The 20,339-nt window shown below is 38.6% G+C and overlaps 1 protein-coding gene across 1 annotated transcript in view; it reads right to left on the bottom strand.

Moving 5' to 3' along the window:
• Positions 1-1,195: 1,195 nt before the first annotated feature.
• Positions 1,196-20,339, bottom strand: part of SH2D4B (SH2 domain containing 4B) — a 94,837-nt gene continuing 75,693 nt past the window's right edge. The window contains exons 7-9 of the mRNA XM_074907088.1: positions 14,173-14,393; positions 11,728-12,016; positions 1,196-2,243 (exon numbers count right to left, since the gene is read on the bottom strand). Of these exons, the coding sequence (XP_074763189.1) occupies positions 11,924-12,016; positions 14,173-14,393 (314 nt within the window). The 3' untranslated portion in view covers positions 1,196-2,243; positions 11,728-11,923. The remainder of the gene's footprint in view (positions 2,244-11,727; positions 12,017-14,172; positions 14,394-20,339) is intronic.

Raw genomic sequence — 20,339 nt, forward strand, 5'->3', positions numbered from 1 at the left:
TGTTGGCTGCTACTATGGTTGGTGGGATCCACTTCAACTGGGCGGTTTTTCTCTTAAAGACATTTTCTTAACCCAATGGCCCTCTTTAGGGCCACAACGGGGCTGAAGCCTGTTCCTCCAAGTGGTCGCCACATAAACAAAAATATATGGTGACTGAACACAGACAAACAAGGGGGCAGGTGAAAAGAATTATAAAAACCTTTCATCAAATTTTAATGTAAAAATTGGCATCAGATTCAGAACTAGCCTGTTAAAATACCATAAAATGGGCATTTGAGCAAGAAGAGTGTTGATGCTATTATTTTAAATTCATATAGAATCATTACAATGAAGATTATAATAGGGGTGTGTGCATTAGCAGATACATTTATTTTCCCTTCTCTCCAAATTTGAAGACCCTTCATGAGAAAATTGAAATAATTGTTTGATGCAGTCTGGAATTAAGTCTTGGTGGTCCGCAACCACAAAAGGTATTTAAAGGGGGTCTGTGGTGAAAGTTGAGAATCCCTGGCTTAGAGGACCACAAAATCATTTCTACAAGGGAATAAAATACTTCAATCACTCTGCTGTACAGATGGCTCCAAGACAATATAAGAGTTGTTGGAGCTTCTCAGGATCCCTAAATTTCTTAATTTGTGATAGACATAGACTGGCAGGATTTATGCACTGAAAGCCACAGTACTACCTCTGTGCCAACTTCACACGCAAGACAGCTGTACTTCACAGGCTGTTCTGAGGTGGGTGTAGTGCTGTGAGAATATTCTGAAAACAGCACAAGCTCCTCCTACAGTTTTAAAGAAGGGAACTCAATCCATGACCCTGTTGTACTTCCCTGTGCATGGTTACTTACCGCATTACCTTGGAGTTGTTAAAACCATTTCAGATCCTCCCTGACACTCCAGCTAGTAGGAGTTAATGTGTTCCCTGCTGTGCCTCTGTGGCAGTTACAAGGATTCAGATATCAGCTTCAAAGCCCACATTTTCACATTGACTCTCACAGAACATTGCTAATGTTAAACTGTTCATTAATGCATATAATCTTTATTACAGCGGATCACAAAGATGCCACCATTGTGCAGAAACAGTTATCAAAGAAAATATCTGAAAAACTATTACTCTTCTAGTCTTTCAGAACTTCACTTGATATTGAAACAGGTAAAGCAACATTAATTCAATCTCAAGTAGAGCTCTTGATTCCATTAAAATTTCATTGATTTGCTGCTGATACAAAATGAATCACATTGCTAAAAAAGCTTTATAAAGGGATATGGCAAGTGATCACCAATTACTAAAGTGTAAGGGCAGGTGCAGACATAGTATTACAAACAGAATATTAGCCAGCAGTCAGGTTTCTCCTTGGTTGTTTTGAATTTGATTCATTAATAATAGCTCTGCAGGAGGAGAGGAAAAAAAAAATAAAATAAAATAAAAGAAAGCCCTGATGCCTCTTAATTTATCTGCAGACTATGGCCCAAAGTAAAAGCATCCAAGCTTTTTCAAATCACCTTGACTGTCTCCTTGGCAGACAGAATATTTTTAGTCCACTGGATTTGAACAACTTCTGAGAACAGATGGGTTAGCACTTCATGACTGTATGTATGGTGCTGTAGACCAGAACTAATAAAAAATGACCCAGCTGTGAAATCCTTATTCCCCACTTACTTCTCATGGACTTCAACAAATTGTCTAAATGTCTGCTCACCAATACGAAAAAGATGTCTGCACCAGTTTCACAAAGCCTCCTTTTTTTCCTTTGCAAACTGACTCATATAAGGTAGAGAAGGGGGAAGTACTTTCTTTATCACGGAAATATTTCAAGGTTTCAAAAGTTGTCACACTCTCCTGACCCCATGTCTTCTCAAATAACCCGTGATCTTTGACAGAGGAGCTGATACCACAGTGACCTGGAACTGTGGATGTTTCTATGTTTATAGTCCAGCTTAAGGTGAATAACTAGAGTCCAAGCTATTCATTTTTGCTGCATGACAATGGCTATTCTATGGGATGTTTTGCATTTGCATGCAGAGGGTTCATTGCAAATGTTTCCATTTGGCATTTGAATGTGTAGTAGAACTTTGTACTTCTTAATCAGACCTTCATCCAGGAGAAGATTTCTGTTGTGCATAGTCACAATGACAGCTTGGTATGGTGGTTTAAGCCCTGCCGGGACCGGAGAGCACGTTGTCCTTTGCCCCTCCCCCACCCTCAGCCGGTTGGGCTGGAAGTTAGGCACAAATCCCGGGCTAAAATAAGAAGAAATTTAATACAACAGTGTGATAAACAATCTGAGCAACAACAGTGGCAATTATAACAACAATAAACAGCAATAACAGTAAGCAAGAAAAACGATATACAGAGAAATAGCACAAATGGTCAGGAAACAAACCCAACGTGTGATTCCCGCCACCAAAAAGCCAAAGAGAAAGTAAAAAACGTTTCCACCCTGGACCTGATGTCAGCATGGTATGAATAACCCTGCTGGAGATCCCTTCCCCCTCTCTCTCTGCTGGGGAAACTTAACCCTATCCTAGCTTAACCAAGACACTTGGAAAATTTGATCCTTTTTCCTGCAGAAGTCCATGAATAGTGATTTACATAACCATATGGTTTATAGAATTAGCCTTTTTCAGAGAAACCGGAATAGCAGACAATTTGCATTATTTATTTTTCCATTTAAATTAATTATTTTTCAGTGCTCACACTTATTAGTAGTGTATACAGTAATTCTGTAAGGATGTAACACAAAATATTCAAAATTGTGAACAATATACATCAGTTCTTTTTTCTGAACTCACCTACATTGATAGCTTGACTTTTTTTCTGGAGAAAACATTATCTGCAGTCTTATTTAAACCTTCATAAATTTATTTCCATTGTCAGATCAGATATTTAATGGGCTTGACATTTTGAATAACTGTCCCCCGTGTATTTCTATTCTCCCTTAAAAGGAAACTACCATTAAGAGTGAGGATGGATACCTAACAAAATGTCAAAAACACTGAATATCTGTAATGACTTTGGAGCCTAATGCAGCACATTTTCTTTTAGGGCTGAATAAAAAAGAGAATTTCTGTTAAATCTGAGCATACTTTTCATATTTTCTACAGTTAAAGATGCCTTTAGATACTTAAAATCTTTTTTACTCTAAAAAACTGAAACAATTTCATGAAGCTTTGCATTTTGAAAACAGAAGATTTCTCCATTAAAATGTATCAGTGGAAGATTTTAGAGTAGTTCAGTTTCTTTCTGGGGAAAGTGAAAAGTGATTCTGATGGGCAGTCCTTATAAAAAATTCTCATATTTATCAACTAAGGATCGCCACATGAACTCCAGTGGATGTTGGGGGTGCTTAGCATTGGAATTCAGTGAACATTTTCATCCCATAGAACAGTTTGCTTACATGCACAGCTCTTTACAATTTTGTTATTAAAAAATGTAGATAGGTTCCAGTGTAACACAAAAAATACTGAAATTCAAAATGCATGAGCCAGTGTACTGTGAGTACAGCACGTAAAAGGTAACAAAATACTGTCTGGCAGTCAGACAAGAACTATATGCATTTAGTCATCACTCTCAGAAATTTTTATCTTTTCCAGGATTCCCTGAGAGAAAATGCTAATGGTAAAAATGATAATGAAATATGTACCTTAATACATATTCCATAAAGTTGGATTTGAATGACTAACTAAGAACATATTTCTCATTAGCATGATACTACCACAGAAAAGACGAGTTTGATAACCAAGAACAAATATAAGTGCAACAGGCTGTCTTACTAATTGGAGTGCAGTGTTCAGTGTAGAGTGTTCTAAAATTATTTGCTGTAATACTGAAGTGTATTATTAAGCTTAAACTCCTAGATGAGAAGAATTTGCTAGTTTACAATACTGTCAGATTTCCTACAGGAGAGGAGCATAACTGTGAATAACTTTATTCTTCACTGACTTTTTAAGTGCTATAAAACTTACATTGAGAAGTTTGTTATGCTTTATGTAATAAGCAGCGCACTTCTTTAGCTTCTACATTCTCATATCCTGATAGTGATGCATAATACATTTAAAAAGTCTCTGCCCTGAATATCATACAATAATGCATATTAAAGCTTGTCTAAGACAAGTATTTCTGATTTTCCTTTCAGGCTATCTATGTTCTGTGAATTTGTGGAATACGAAGTGCATTAAGATTGGTCATGTCTTCACATGCATTGAGCATTAATAACAACTGTATAATTAAAAGAATTAGCTTCTACCAAACAAGAATTTGCAATCACTCCTAGCTCTTCACACCTATGCACAAAATATGTCTTTACCATGTTTTTGATATGCAGTAGTTCTGTACCATTCCTGAGGCACTGTAACGTTACTCATTCAGATGCATTTGGGCTCTTTTCACACCCAGTATGAACACCTTCCTGTCACTGTTGTGTACAGGAAAAGTAGTGACAGTAGGTCACTAGATCCTCTGAATGCTAAGCAGGAATAACACTGCATCTCAGGAAATACTTAATTCAAAACTTTGCCTGCTGTTATATGTTGATTATATGCATTATTATGTTATATGCAAATTATGTGAAATAAGACAGTCCTACCTCCTCTCTTTTCTCTCCAGTACTCGTGGGCTTATGACCTTCTCATACATACAGTTCTCATTAAAACTGAGAACAGGGGAGAAATGGCAGCTAAACTTCAAAGGAGACATTAACATGCTAAGTGTTTTCTTTGCACGTAGATCAAATGAACACAATTAGGACAAAACTTAATATCCAATCTCTTTTGAAGTAATTTCTCCTCTGTACGAAAAATCACTTATTGATGTTTAATAAAGATACCATAAAATTATTTTACCTTCATTTGAAACTACTGGAAGAAATTCTAGGAGAGAAGAAAGCAAACTCACTGAAGGCTCTAGCCTAGTAGAAAATTTGCATTAGCTATGGGCCATAATGTAAATATACACGCTACAGGACTAATCATTAGCAGTCAACAAATATTTGAAGAGAAGGTTTCACACAGCACTTGCAAGGCAAGAAATTAGCTATAAAAATCAATTACACATCATTATCATCAGACAGTATGTATCCAGAAGATTCACCTCAAGAAATACAAAAAAATATCTATCTGGTCAAGTGCAAACACCTCACTCTTCAATTTATAGCCCAGCCAGGAACACATTACTACTTCACAGAGGTCGCTAACCCTATCCTCTTAGGAAGGTGTGAAAAGGAATCTTAAAGCAGAGGCATAATAAAACAGAAGAGGAAGTCAGTCCTTAAAATTAATTGAAAAATAAACTCCAACCTGTAAATTATGCCAAAAATTTAATTCATAAAAAGAAGAGAAAAATGTCTCCCACCGTGAGCCACCACATTTCACCTGAGACCAGGTTTCTGTTGTGGCATTACGTAAAGAGAATTCAGACTGCAATGAAGTGTGGTGTAACTCCATTAATGCTCTATATTCAGGTCTGCGGGGACTCAGGCAAAGAATGAGCAGAAGTGGATCCCTAGTTCATACAAAACTGAATTGTCAGTGTATTAATCTTGGCTTACCTCAGCAAAGAACTAGGTTCTATTAATTTGATTTAGTCATTGAAATCTAGTGGAAATTCTTACTCTGAATCTGGTCTTTGGAAACAATTTCCACTCAGTAAGTCTGAAAATAATCTCTGTTATAACTAAAATTTTTAGATATCTGAAGTGCTAAGGCTTGGACAATAGGCGCAAGCCAGAGTTGACTTATAGATGAATCCTGTATATTTTATAACTGATAAACATTGTGCTAATAGGTATTTTACTAAGTTATTACAAACCACCTGTTCTGATGTAAAAGGTGGAAGTACTGAAGCCTGAGCAACAGGCCCTGAACCAAAACTTCTAACTCAGTATGTTATCATTAGTGAAATATGTATGGAAGATGTAGCTACGTTGAATATATTTATCTTTCTTTGCGTGTGGATAAAATAACAGGGTTGTGGAGACTATAGTCTGTCACTGTGGCCTGATGTGAGGCCTTGCACATAATCCAATTAGATAAGCAGGGAGACTCCCTTAGCTTCTCCCTTGAGGCCTGATCAAGCTCTGGGGGAATCTAATGTGAGATTGAAACCAGATATTTCTGCTTAAAACAAAGGTGCCAGCTATTCTGGCTTGCTGATTTTTGGGTATATATAAGGCTGGACCTGCTCACAGCGACTTTGGATGCCTCACCTATGGGTGGACGCACCATGTAGGATTTCCCACTGGCCGGGACAGGCTCTCCAAACCCTCACTGTAACTGGGGCTCCCCAGCGACTGTTGATCTGGATGATGGTAAAGTATGCAAGTGGTGATGTATCTTTTCTTAATCACTGTTCTCTCTCTCTCAGGTAGTAATGATTTGATGCATTACCCTGTATTTTCCTATTTGTTTAAGTGCACTATTCTGTCTTTTCTTACTGTATGTTTTCTGTATTACACTGTTACATTATTTAGTTATTTGAGTAAAATACACCTGCTCTTTTCACTCTGGTGTCTGAGTTTAATTGATATCCCTAATCAGCAAACCAATATCTCCTTCTTGAGGCAGGAGCTGCCTTCTTTTGCTCAGTACTTGTTCAGCATAATAGGGATTTAGTACTTAACAGTTGCTCTGGATTATTCTTTTATAAAACTAATATGTCAATACTCATACTTCATGTTTCTTTCATTACAGTAATTATAAGAGGCAATTGACTGGCATCTATATTATTTGTGTAGCCTTGAAAATCTCATCCATGATTGCTACCAATTTCTTTGCTTGTTTTTGTTCTCTTAGAGAAGAGAGCAGTATTAAATTGGAAGTGTCTATGTACAATAACAGATTAAAACAAAATTAGAAACAGCGGATGCATCTGTGGATCCAGGAAGAAGGAAAGATAAATCCTCAAGAGGTGCTTTTACAAAGATATGTGCAAACAAGCTTGGGACCTTGTGTATCAGATTTTATTGCTGTGAAACAGATATGAAGAAAAGTTCAATTAATTTAAAAATTTAGAAGTTTTCCTTATTGCTGTAGCATTTTTCCTTATGAAACAGAATTACCATAACAAGTGTCTCAGTGTATTCCTGGTGGTCTCATTGACAAGAAATATTGACAGGAAATCTTATAGTGAAAATCCGTAACTTGCACCTCCTACAACTCAACAACAGCTACCACTAGAAAAATATATCAGAAAGCAAGACATGAAGGTCACTGTGTAATAGAATAAAGCTAGCCATTCCAGACAATGAAACTGCAGCACTAAAAAGACTTTTGTATACAGTGATGAGCAACTTCAGACAGCACTAAATATAGAGGCAAACAGCATGAAGCAGATGCAGCATTCAAGGCTGCAGTATGGACAGACTAAGAGTGTAAAATCTAGCTCCAAGATAGATTTAGCTCAAAGCTGAAATCTTGGAGACTTGCAGAGTGAAAGGGAGGTAGCAGGGTCCAGTCTTCCTCCCAGAGTAGCAAAAATCCAAAATGCATTCAAAACAGTGGGATGAGAACATTTTCATCTTTCTTGTTTTCTTAATTTTCCATATTTACTTCTTCGTTGCTTTTCCTTATACTCTTTCTACTAACTGGTTACCTTTTCATAGTCCATTTATTTTTTTTAAGCAATAAGAAGCATTTGTTAGCTTTGAAAACATCTCTATGCTTGTATTTCTCCCATAGCCCTCAAGTATACTGGCAGCAGCTGCACATCTCTACCATGGAAAGCTTCTGTTCTTAATTTCTGCTTGCTATGATCTCCTTTTGTTTCCCTCAAAATTTGTCTTCAGTTAAGTTGTACTGTGTTTTATTACACAGCTTCTGGTTATGTATTGTTGAGTTTTTCTTTCCTGGTAACTATGAATTGGGTGGCTATTTCTCATTACTTCTGTGAGGCTGGGGGGGGGGGGGTGGGGGGGGTGGGGAAGAATTTCCTTTACTTGAGAATTCTGACATTTATTAGCATAATAAAGCTCTCAGAAGAAATTGCAGTTTTCCAAGTAATTTCATTTGCAGAACTTACAAGGGATTTATTTTAAAGCCAGGTAAAATCTAGAATGAGAAATGGATGGAATTCATAGGGAAAATTTTAGCAAATTAAAAGTAGGAAATGTACTCTGAAGCGAAAATGATGATTCTGTTGTGATGTCAATTACATCACAAGAGAATACATAAACTAAAGAACTAATATTTGCAAGCCTTCTTATCAACTAAACAAAATGCAAGCAGTTGCTGGGAAGTGCATCACTAGAAATAAATAGCTGTATTACTGTAAGTCTCTGAATGAGAATTTCTTATGAATCAAGTTCTTCAATGTTCTTTCTATAAACATTCCTGAAATTGCATGCGATGGGTTGAGTAATCTCCCAAAAACTTTGGGAACTGCATGTCTTTTCTAGCATGCCTAGCACCTTTTCAAAGAGAAGGCAGCATTTTATGCCTGCCTTTTTTTTTTTTTTTTTTCCCTCAGCTCATAATGGCAAAATACCAGACTGCAAAGATGCCTAGGTGTCTAAATACACCTTAATTACTTGGTACCACCTTTAGACCCTCACACCTATGTAGCCAGCTGCTGCTCTCTGGCCTCAGCGGTAAGTCTGTGGATACCTACACTTTTAACTTTAAAAGGTCCCTTTCCATTCTTCAAAGTAGGGGTCCAGTTGTTCTGTGATAGAACATGTGCAGCTGTGAATAACCTGAGGCTGAGGTGGTTCTTGAGATGCCTATATAGAAGGAGCAAGTGCAGATCTATTTTCTCAGAGGAAGCAGCTGGTAGATACTGAGGTCTTTGGCAGAGGTACATTGCACTTAGTGAAGATCCTGTTGGAAAAAAGCAACTTACTCTGTGATTATTTCACAGATTCCATATTTGAAACGCAGTGAATTACTCTGAGCTCCACATTCTGGCAGCTGTGTTACTGATATTGCTATCAACTGAAATTAAGTTATGTTTGATTTTAATGAGTATAGAATTAAGAGATATTTTAGTAGAAATTATTTGTTCACATTTATTCCACTTTATACCAGCAGCCGAATGCTACTCTAAAATCCCCGTATAGCCCCATACCAAGGCCAAAGGGATTGGTCCAAATTAACTAGTAGGAGCATTTGGAACCTAGGTAACAAACACAATTTGATTTATAAACTGATTTATGATGCATACATAGAACTAGAAGAATGCATGTGGCTGTCAAGGTCTAGGATTAATGGGAACTGAGGAAAACCAACTGTAACAGCTTGCGAGTACCTGCCAAGAAACCGTGAACTTAAGCAGAAGCTAATTCAGGCAGGGGGAGCTCACGACCACTGACTCATGGAACGCCTACTCACATTACACGCCAGACACATTTCTAGACATTTCTAGCTTTCACTGCGCATAATCAGAAATAGGAGGAGAGTATGTTGATGATTTCCAATAAATTATATGCTTATGCATGAATACTTAATGAATATGCATCAGTAAGTTCTATATAAGATGTAAGATTTTGGTGCTTGGTGTGCGTTGTTGGTGAGACGACTCCCCTGCGCACCTGGGTGTTAATAAAGAAGTGTCTGCTTATCTACATCACATTGGTGTCGATAAGTTTTTATCCCAGTTTTCAGTGACAGCTGGATTCAATGTCTGTATATACCTATACCAGGTGTATTCTGATCCCAGATCACACACACCAGGATTCTCATTTAATAGAGACTATAGATCCTACCAGAGGCCTATTTAGGAGTTACTATGTTCAGAATTGCAGAGCTGTGTTCCATTTCAAGAATCCAGCCCCTGATGACCTGCAAAGGACCACACTTTGACAAAATTCCAAGACCAGCTGGGTATCTTGACCCTTTATCTAGCTCCCAAGTGACTTTTTTTCTCAAGATATCAGACACATAGCTAAAAAATGTCCTACCTCTGTAAATCTACTTGCTGCGAAAAGCCCAGCTGCTGTCTTACCTGAGCACTCTACACTACCAGCAGCTGCTCCTGATTTGCTTTGTTATGAGGTGCTAACAGTAACTATTTAAAACCTGAGCCAGTGTGCCAAGTAATCAATACAGAAACTGTCTAGCTAAGTCTCTGTGGAAACTTCATTTGAATTTTCTTTTCATGGGTCACAAACCTTCATGGATTAAATCACACAAAAAGCAACGTTAATCAATGAAAATTTTCCTGAACAACAATAAAGTTTGTGTGCAAAAATCTGTACTGTAATATGTGCTAACTACAGAATTATTTATGAAAAATTTTTGCTGTTATTACCACAGCTGTTTATTATTACCTGTAGCACCTTAAACATATAGTGTGCTTTATAAACTTGGACAAGACAAGTTTCTTTTTCTAGATGAGCTTGCCATCTAGGTCAGACGAAGTATAGAAGGTAACAGTGAGTCAAGAGAAATGACTATTCGAGAAGAGATGGATTCACATGGTGTTTGGGAGGGAAGTCTATGCTGGGATTTGGACGAGAACCACACAGTAATTCAGAGGCTGCCCAAAGCAGTAGCAGTAGAACTCATTGTGCCTTTACTATGTGTTCAAAGATTCCCAGGAAAAAATTAGCCATGGAGGTACAGTGCCACACATGGATTGGTCCACTTTACATGTCAAAATACACATCACATGAAAAAGTACTGAGAAACTGCCTATCAAAGACATGACTATGAGACTAACCAATAGGTACCTCCTTCATGCAAGAAATCAGTTGCATACAAAACTGTCACAGCCCTGTTGTTTGAAGTATCACCCTGCAAAAATGAATGTTTGGAGCTGGAAAGAACACTTCTATACCTAGCACTTTCTATCTGGCCATTCATGGAAATAGAACAAGAAGCACAGAAAGGTAATAGCAACAGTTCTTCAACTCTTGCACTCCCATTTCCTGAACTGGCTGCCTGAGAAACAAACTTCAGGAGGGCAAATTAACTACTGTGACGAGATTTTTTTTTTTAGTCCAAACACTAAGCAACTGCTCCATAGGTCTAGGCTTCAGGTCTATTTTCATGGGGTTTAGTATATATAATAAATGGATTGAGAATACATTGTGTGCATCTTTTTAAAAACAGGACATAGGATGATGATAATGTAATTAGTTGTACCTTTTCAGTGAATAAATATACCACCCCCACCTTCACTCAGCTCAAGGAAACCTGGTCCTATAGCAATGTAAAGCTAGGAATCTCCAGCATGTATCTTGCACATCAGAAAGCAGAAAACATGACAAGGCCAGTGAGAGGAGCTGTTGCTGCAAATCAAACTGCTTTCATTAGAATAATTAGTTTAGAATCAGTAGACCACTTCCTGTGCAGGAGTAAAATTTCCAAGGCTGTTGGACTGCATGAAATTGTAAATTTAATATGAGTGACCTTATTCTGTCTCTGCTGTGGTGAACTTTGTAGGCTTGAATTCAAAAGCACAATGGCTAGTTTCCAGCTACACCTAACCATTCAAGCAATCACAAACTGCAAAAGGATGTTTTAAGGCTGCTTCTCTTGTTATCAAAAGTGTACCACTGAGTAATGAGATTGTCAACAGAAATAGACAAAACTTGCTTTGGAAAAAAAAAGAATCTGTTCACCAATATTGGAACTTCATCCAATATTCTATGAATAGTTTCCCATCCATACTTTTTGCTGCATTTTGTATTTTCAATCTCAGACATTAAGAAAATTAAAATACGAACTTAGCATTCAGTGTAATTGGCCACAACCCCTAGTCCTCATTTGTAATTTGCCAGTAATTTCTCACCTTTAAAATGTTAGCATTACGAATAATGATGATAATTCAGATGCAAAAGAGAAATATTATGGGCCTCCTAATGAGGATACATTTTGGCCACAAGACCAGTGACTTTGGAAGTTTGTTAATTACTTTTCAGTGTTTACTTTTGTAGCTATCTATTACTACAGCTATTCAGAATGCATTCCTGTTAGTCCTGGATCAGTTATTCAAATAAAGGACTGTAGTCTGGTGGATTCTTCTGCTGTCCACATGGCTCCAGTAGTAGCTCCCCACCTGAGGATGTGATGATTTCTTCCTAGAAAGATAAAACCAATTGAAATATCGAAGGTATAAGCCTTTCCCTGTCATCTAAGAGAAGGAACTAATAGCAATAAAGACCATCACACCACTGTAGTTGGTAACCAGTTATAAATAAATGCTTGATAAAATTAGTACAGACCCACAGAGGGATCCTGTCAGCTTTTCATTCTTCATGCTTTGTTTAACTCTTATGACAGTAGTAACTTGAGCTAGTATCAAATAGTGGAATCAAACAGTTAGAATCAAATAGTGGAATCAAATAGTGGAAACAAACAAAAAAAGCAGAGATTTGTGCTACCTGGAAGTTGCTATGCTACTTAAGAAAACCAGCTACAAATCCCTATAAAGGATGTTCTCAAGGGTTAATTTAGCAGACATATGCCAGTCCTACTATGCCACTTCCATAGTCTTTGGGTTGAAGGAAGCTTCCCCAGGCAGATTGAGCAAGAGCTCAATGTAGAGTGCTCACACACAATAGTAACAGCTTTCTGACTGATACAGAGAAGTGTATTAACCTTGCTGCGGTAAAGACAGTCTTTACAAAATAGCACCTAGTCTCACTAACTAAATACCCACATGCCAAGTGTGTCATTCCAGTAATTGATTACCAAGATGAATACAAAACAAAACTTACTGGAAAAATAGAGGACTTGGTCTTTGCACTTATTCTGAGAGTAATGATAATTTATTTTTATTTTTGTAGAAGTTTAAGATTTATAGATGCACCAAAATCAGACAGAATCCAGAATTATATTGACTAAAATAGCAATCCTTCATCTGAAAATTTAGATCCAAGTTATGGATCTATATATGGGCCTAGCATTTTCAAAACTTAGCCAGTTTTAATTGAAATTTAATGGAAATTTGGTGTCTGATTTCCTCAGAACGCATTCAGGCTCCCAGTTGTGGTTCATTCCCAATCACTACATCAGACTGAGAATAAGTTCAGAAAGTTACTAGTCAAATTAAATTTGAGAAGGTTATGAGGAAGTAAATACAAAGATTTAGCAATGATCTTGAATATGCTATTGCTGCTTTCCACACAGTATTTAAATGCAAATAGTAATAAGAGAAAATGCACACTCACACCCTCTTCTGCAAGAAGATTGTTCTTACAGCTAATGGTTACCATCCCCTTTTATCTGTCAGGTGAGTTGCTTGAGTGAGCTCTTCTTAATTTTTTTAAATCAAAATGAAGCAGTTTTAGATGAATAAGCAACTAACAAAGTAGTTATGCCAATTATGCCAGCCCTGCTCATTTTGACTGAAAGTGAAAAGGACCCTCAAAGAGAAGTGGAGGTGGAGAAGTATACTCTTGCCAAAAATAGTCCTGAGGAAGCAGCAACTTTTCCAAACAATATAGCAATAGCTGCAAGAGAAAGTGTGCCTGCAGTGCAACCATTTACATGAAGATTGCATAGCTGGTTACCAGAAGGCTTTGGGATACTTGACAGAGTAGTTCACCAGAAAGGGTCGGCAGAAAAGCGTCAAAGAAAACAATGTGAGAGACAGGATAAGATGCCTCCTGAAATGATTGCCAAAGAGACCAGTGTTTGGACCAGCTATTAAACTAGACAGTTAGAGGCAAAGTAATTCAAACCCATCTAAAGTCAAAGATGAGTAGTAAATTACTCTTGTAAGATTGTTTTGGATAATGAGGAATGATTCTTAGCACATCCCTAAAAGAGACCTCCTCCTTGTTCCATTCTTTATTTCAGGGACCCACTCCTTTGCTTTTGCACGTGACAGACCTCACATCAAAGGTTGAAAAATGCTGAAATTTCATTGAAAGACCTTTCTATGGTATTTCCAATCCAAATTTGCAAACAAAGAGGGTCAAAAAGTGTTAGCTCTGTCAGCCCTTATTAGTCCATTTTTAGCCCAGGAGAGCATCCATTGCGTAAGAATCTACTTTGAAGGGGACAAAAATACATGTTGAAGCATTGGAAAAAGGGCAAAATCCTTCTGATTCACTTCAAGAAAAGACACAAACTGTAAATTCTACACCTAAGCTTACTGTAGAATATATATGTATACACTTTTCCCCCCTAGTTACCCATTGCTTTCCAGTGTGGTTTCAAATTACATGGTTCCTTTTTAAATTATTAATCCATTCCACTCAGCTATTGATCTCTACCTAGCAAGGGTTACCTTGTGAAAATCAATAAGATCTGTCAGTGTTGCGTGTCGGTTTGGATCTACCCCCAAGAAGCTGTAGAATTCCCCCGAAGCATCAACCAGGAAGTGTTTGAACCCACTTTGCTGGCGATAAGACAATGCATAGCCCCAGATTTTCTCACTGACTCGCACCAGGAATGTTCCCTCAGATTTATTCATCAACAACTCTTCTGCTTCCTGGCGGCTGATAATACCTGGCAAGAAAAAAAAGCTATGGTTATGCAGATAAAGGTCTGTCAGAGTAAATCAAATGCAACAAATACAGAGCAGAAGTGAAATCCATATGATGTAATTTCTCAAGAATGAAATGTTTATAGAAGGAGTTAGAGCTATAGAGACAATGTTTATGCTATTTTCTTCTGAAGGATAGCTGTAAGGGTTTTGATCGAGTCTGATAGGATATGCTTTTTAATTATCTGATTGACAATTGCTTTTTTCCATCCCTCCTGCTTTTTCAAAGGAAGTGTATAAATACAACTGGTCTATCAGACCAGCAAAGTCTGTACAAGTGATCATTTAGAAGACTAGCCTGGTTTGGCATTGCAATTTGAATTTGCAATACATTGCTGATATTTGCGATTGTACTGCAGTACTTCTGACTGTGTTGCCTTACAGCTGTTTTATAGGTTCTAAAGAAGGAACATAAAGCAAGTGCCAGGAGAAAAATAATTTGCTTGTTTTCATGCATCTGTACATACACACATCCATAGATGCATATAGATAAATTGGAGCACAAAGAAATCAAATCCTGCAACTAACAGAGCTGCTAATGAGATGGGTGTCTTAGATCACTGTGGTGCTGCAACCTCCCCACTTCTGGGCTGCTCAGTGCATGGTGCAATTCCCCTCCTCCTGGGCCACATACCAACCCAAGACGGATTGCAAAAGGCAATGGACTGTAGTATTAAGGCACCCCCTTAATGTACCTGGGTCCTGCTTCCCCTATTGCTTGGGAATGTTAACAGCAATCTATCACCTGCTGACAGCCTAGTACATTTGGATTGTGGCCCAGAGACAGTGATACCAGAACTTCAAATTCTAGCAAGTTCTAGGCCTGTGCAACTAGTAGAAAGTACCAGAGTATTTCCTCATCTGAGTTGAGCTGAAATGGAAAATTACCTGATGCAAGTCAATTATCTCAGACCCTATAAATAGTGATTCTAAATGAGACCCTTTGAGCTCTCCTGGATAGCAGCAGGCTGTGACCAGCATCTCTCCTTAGTTGGGATGTCTCTCAGGCTGACTTCTTGAAGTCTGAATATCATCTGCCCACAAAGCCGACATAAGGCCAGGGTGAAAGCAGAATTATTCTTGATTCTCAATTATTGTCCATTGAGAAATATTGATGCATTTTGAGTATTTGCTCCAAATTTGAGAAGAGGGAAATTTTAACTATAGGCTAGCCTCTTTCATTCACCTCTTTACCTATCTATGTGTTTAACTACACACATTTACCTTTAAGAATGTGAATGTTTATATATTTAACTGGATATCTAAATATTTCTGTACTGTTTGTATGTCTTGTGTTTTGCATATATACATATATATACACACTTTGATTCAGAATACCTTGTAGTAAGTTAGTGTGAATCTGAAATCAAGTCACCATTTTAATCATAACTTATTTTACAAAATCACTTTGTTAATGATTAAATCAAAACACCATTAATAAATCTTAAATTGTTATTAAATCATAACCTGTGAGATACCTTCATCCGCAACAATTACTTATTCACAGGCTTGCTTTCTAGGGAACATTGTCACAGAGGAAATTAAGAAACAAAGATCATAGTCTTTTCCTCTGGGATCTTTCAGGCTTAATACAGAGTAATAGTCTCCTCTAGTTAAAAACCGTAGCCATGAGCTAAACAGAGCACCAACAAACAAAAGACTGAATATTGTATTCGTTGACCAGAAGTGAGCTCATCTTTACAATTCATAATGAACAATAATGAGTTATGCAACCTTGCCCCAGGACAAGAGAAGACAAAATTAGTTGGGGCTTCTTGCAATACATAATTATCATCCTGTGCTTATTTTCTCTATGAGCCAATTTACCTCCCTGGACAAACCCCAGACAAATTCAGTAAGGGAACAAATTCTCTCCCCATACCCTGGTCACCAAGCAGTTGTTTTATAGGTGAATTCATTCATTTGCTGTATGAAAAATTTATTAGTCAGGGCAAAAGAAGGATCACAAATTCAGATTTTCAGAGTGATCAAAAAAAAAAAAAAAGAAAGTGTAATAGCGGTAGAGCTTTCAAGAACTTTCTCATTTTATTCTTACGTGTTGGAAAAATCCTCATTTCTTTTTCTTTCTGATCCTAAGACACAACACTTAAGTTGCTGGTACTTCTGCTTGCAAACAGAGTATAACAGATCAACCCTATTCTGATCACACCCCACATAAAAGGTGTGATCAGAATTGTAACCAGCACTGAAACAGGTCTTACCATCCACCTGGAGAGCCTGGTTCCAATTTGTCTGGTAGGGCTAAAGGACAGTAAGCTCATGTCTCAATTATCTGTGAAATACCAGATGCTCACTTTCATCAGGAACAGATGTTGAATTAGGCCATCCTGAATGTGAACATGGCACAAATGTCAATAAATATGTAACATGTTCCAAAGTTACTCTCCGTGAAGCTAAACTTTCTCTAAACAATACATGTAATATTTAATGGAACTGCTTGCCATCATAGAATCCTACACATGTCCTAGTGAGAGTTCCATGGAGTCCAAGTACTGAAAAGCCACATTGTTTTAGTATAATAATAACCATATCCCAGGGATTACCAATTCGTACAAGGATGGGCCACCCTGAATGACCAAAGTTTGGGATACTCTAATTAAACCCACAAGGAAAATTATGCCTCTAGGAGACATAGGAAGGGACTGAGAAGATCTAGATGCTAAAAGCAAGCAATGTGCAACGTTAGGAAAAATAGAAAAGCATCTCCTTCTTTCAGTTTTTGTCTACTTTGAGACAATTAATTTCTTTTACGGTTCTACTTGGTGCAATGATGAACATGACAACAGCTCAATCTCAGTGGAGCTCCAAGGTCCTCAGTACTAAGAAGAAACACACATATATATTCTACTGAATGACATACTGTTCTAATTTCTGGAAGATATTACATCATCTTTCCACCAGATATGCAAAACAGACAGTAAACACACAAACATATGCATTTGTTTAGAAACAGCATGCAACTGCTCAGGCAACAGTGTAAATTGCTGCACTTTGCAAAAGTAAAAACAGTTTTATTGGAAGTATTCCAAGATGAACTGTTAAAAAATTCTTGAACTCTGTTCAGATTAAAAGACAGTATTAATATGAATCAGTATGATACAGCATATTAAGTGAAGCTGTATCGCTAGATCCCAATAGCAGGAGCCACATGCCAAGATTTACACAAAAATTGATTCTGGAATCACACTATTTGTTAATCTAGTCTTCTCTCAGATTACCCTAATTTAAATATACAGTGATTATGATGCCTACTTCCTTGACAAATCTCTGCTAGAAATACATGTAGATGAGACACACTAACAAGCTCAGAGCATTCAGTGATACAGGAAAGTATAAACAGTTCCATCATCAGCAAATACTACATTAACTCCAATAATCAATACTTATACTGTAATTCTAGATCGAAACCATGCTTGTAACTTTTCGGATAGGAATTCGGTGCTATTACAACTACCCCTTCTCTAAGCAGTTCAGAACTGTTATGCAGCCCTGCTAGAGAATGAGGTGTCCTAGACAATTTAGCACCTATAGAAATATACGTTAAAAAAAAAAAAAAAGCTGTAAAAAAGAGGGTTTTTATTATATGGTGAATATTCTTCTTTGGATAGTTCTAGGGTTTGAATGAACATCACTATCGGCAGATAATAAAAAAAATTATTTAGCATCAATTAGTTTAATTCTAAACAACCTGTTCACCTGCATTCTACTTCCACCAGTAAAGCTAAAACATTGCAGCCTTCCACTTGATGTTATCTTCTTGCCAAACCTTATTTTTTTTCTGGGCACTTTATATCATTGAGTAGGTGAGAAATGCTACATTGCTCCCAGTCAGGTTCTTTTTTTAATTCTCATTTCTGCTAAAGATGGTGTAATAAATTATCAGCCATCTGCTTTCTTATCTTTTCCTCTCCTGATTCTGTTAACAGCTCATGAGAAACCATCTCTTCCCCACCACTTCCTCCCTCTCTCTCCCTCCCAGTTATTTTTCCCTGACCGGCTGGGGGTGGGGGAGGGGCAACGGCAATGTGGTCTCTGGTCCCAGTAGGGCATAAACCACCACACACTTTTTTGGCACACCAACGTGGGGCACAAGAGGACTGAAATAAGAATCAAAAAGGGACAGACCCTGACCAGAGTGTGATAGAGCAATCTGTTGGGTGTAATTTTTCTGTTTCTATTTGTATTTGTTTGATAAGAAAATGTTTGCAATGCTGGCCCACTTGCTTGCGTGGTGGGGCTGGATTTATCCTTATATCCAGTGTATGATCCCAGTGCTGGGGTTTGTTATCGGTGGAAAATGAATAAAGGGTCTTATGTTGTTATATGGGCTACTGACTGCTTGTAATGCTTTTGTATCACTGCGGGGGGGTGGAAGGGGGGTGGGTGGGTTGGTACCTGTTTGCCGTTTGGGCTTTTGTTAGGGGTCTCATCCCCTCTATGGGTGAGCCAGGGGAAGAGATCCTTTCGGCTTTGGGGAGTTTCAATTATCCTTGGAGCCTGCAGGCCAGTGTGATCATGGCACAATGCTTTCTGAATGCCTGCCTGATTTTGGTTTTGGCCATGCGGCACTTCTCTAACAATAGCGGTGCCCGGAAACCTACCCCGAGGTCAGATAATAGTGAGTGGCAAGGGGTGTGGGAAAAGATGGGCAAAGGCCTAAGTCGGTGGGCACCTCCAATATTTTGGAATTTCACACCCAAACAAATGCAGAGCTCTGAAAAGCTGATGGAGTGCTTAGAAAGGGTGTGTTTCCAATCTGCTAAAACCCAGGAGACACAAATCGCTGCGATGTGTTGGGGACTTGCCCATGCCTACCGTGTCCTCTTTAATACCACCCACTTCCCTCAAGGGGGAGAAAGGGCTGCAGGATCTGAGAATGAACTTACTGGTACAGTATCTGGGCCGGGGGAAAAGGCAGAGCCAGCATCACTCGCCTCCACCAGCACAGCAACTGAGCCAGAGAGCCAGCCAGTGCCAGTATCAGTCACCCCAATACAGAAAACAAAATATACCAGAAAGTCAGCTCGCAAAGTGGGGGATGGGGATGAGCCAGGTCCAGCACAAGAACAGAGGAAGGGCCAGAGGTGATCGTCCGATCTCTATCCCCAACTGAGTTGTGAGATATGCTGAGAGATTTCATCCGCCTGGGAGGCGAGCAGATTTGCACCTGGCTGCTCCAATGCTGGGGCAATGGAGCTAGTGCTTTTGAAATGGAGGGGAGAGAGGCCAAGCAGCTGGGATCTTTGGCCAAGGATGCTGGCATTGATAGGGCAATAGGGAAACAGACTCAAACCCTCAGCCTTTGGAAGCGACTCCTGCTCAGTGTAAGGGAGAGGCACCCGTACAAGGATGATATCCTATGTCAGCTAAGCAAATGGACCAACACTGACAAAGGCATTCAGAATCTCGGGGAACTGGCTGTGTTTGACATGATCTATAGTGATCTGAATGATGAGCAGTCACCCATGGACCCAGATCAGGCCCCTTGCACACACCTGATGTGGCGAAAGTTCCTGAAGAGCGCACCAGAAGCACAATTGAAAGCATTGGCAATAGTGTCCTGGTGGACAGACACCCACACTCTGACAGTGGATGGAGTGGTTGGCAAGCTCTGGCAATATGAGGGAAATCTCCCTTCATCTCCACATTCCTGGGTCTCAGATGTGGAGGAACTGTCTCAGAGGGTCCAGAAAGTGGAAGAGGACATGTCCTATGTTCCACCTGCATGGGCTGATGTCTCAGCCATTAGAAGTATACGTTTCCCCACCCAAGAGAAAGGCAGCAGAAGGTACACACCACGACGCACTCTGTGGTTTTTCCTCCGTGACCATGGAGAAAACTTGAGGCGGTGGTGTGAGAGATGAGAAACCAGGCCTGTGAGAAACTAA

Source organism: Athene noctua, chromosome 5 (assembly GCF_965140245.1).
Source record: "Athene noctua chromosome 5, bAthNoc1.hap1.1, whole genome shotgun sequence".
NCBI lineage: Eukaryota > Metazoa > Chordata > Aves > Strigiformes > Strigidae > Athene > Athene noctua.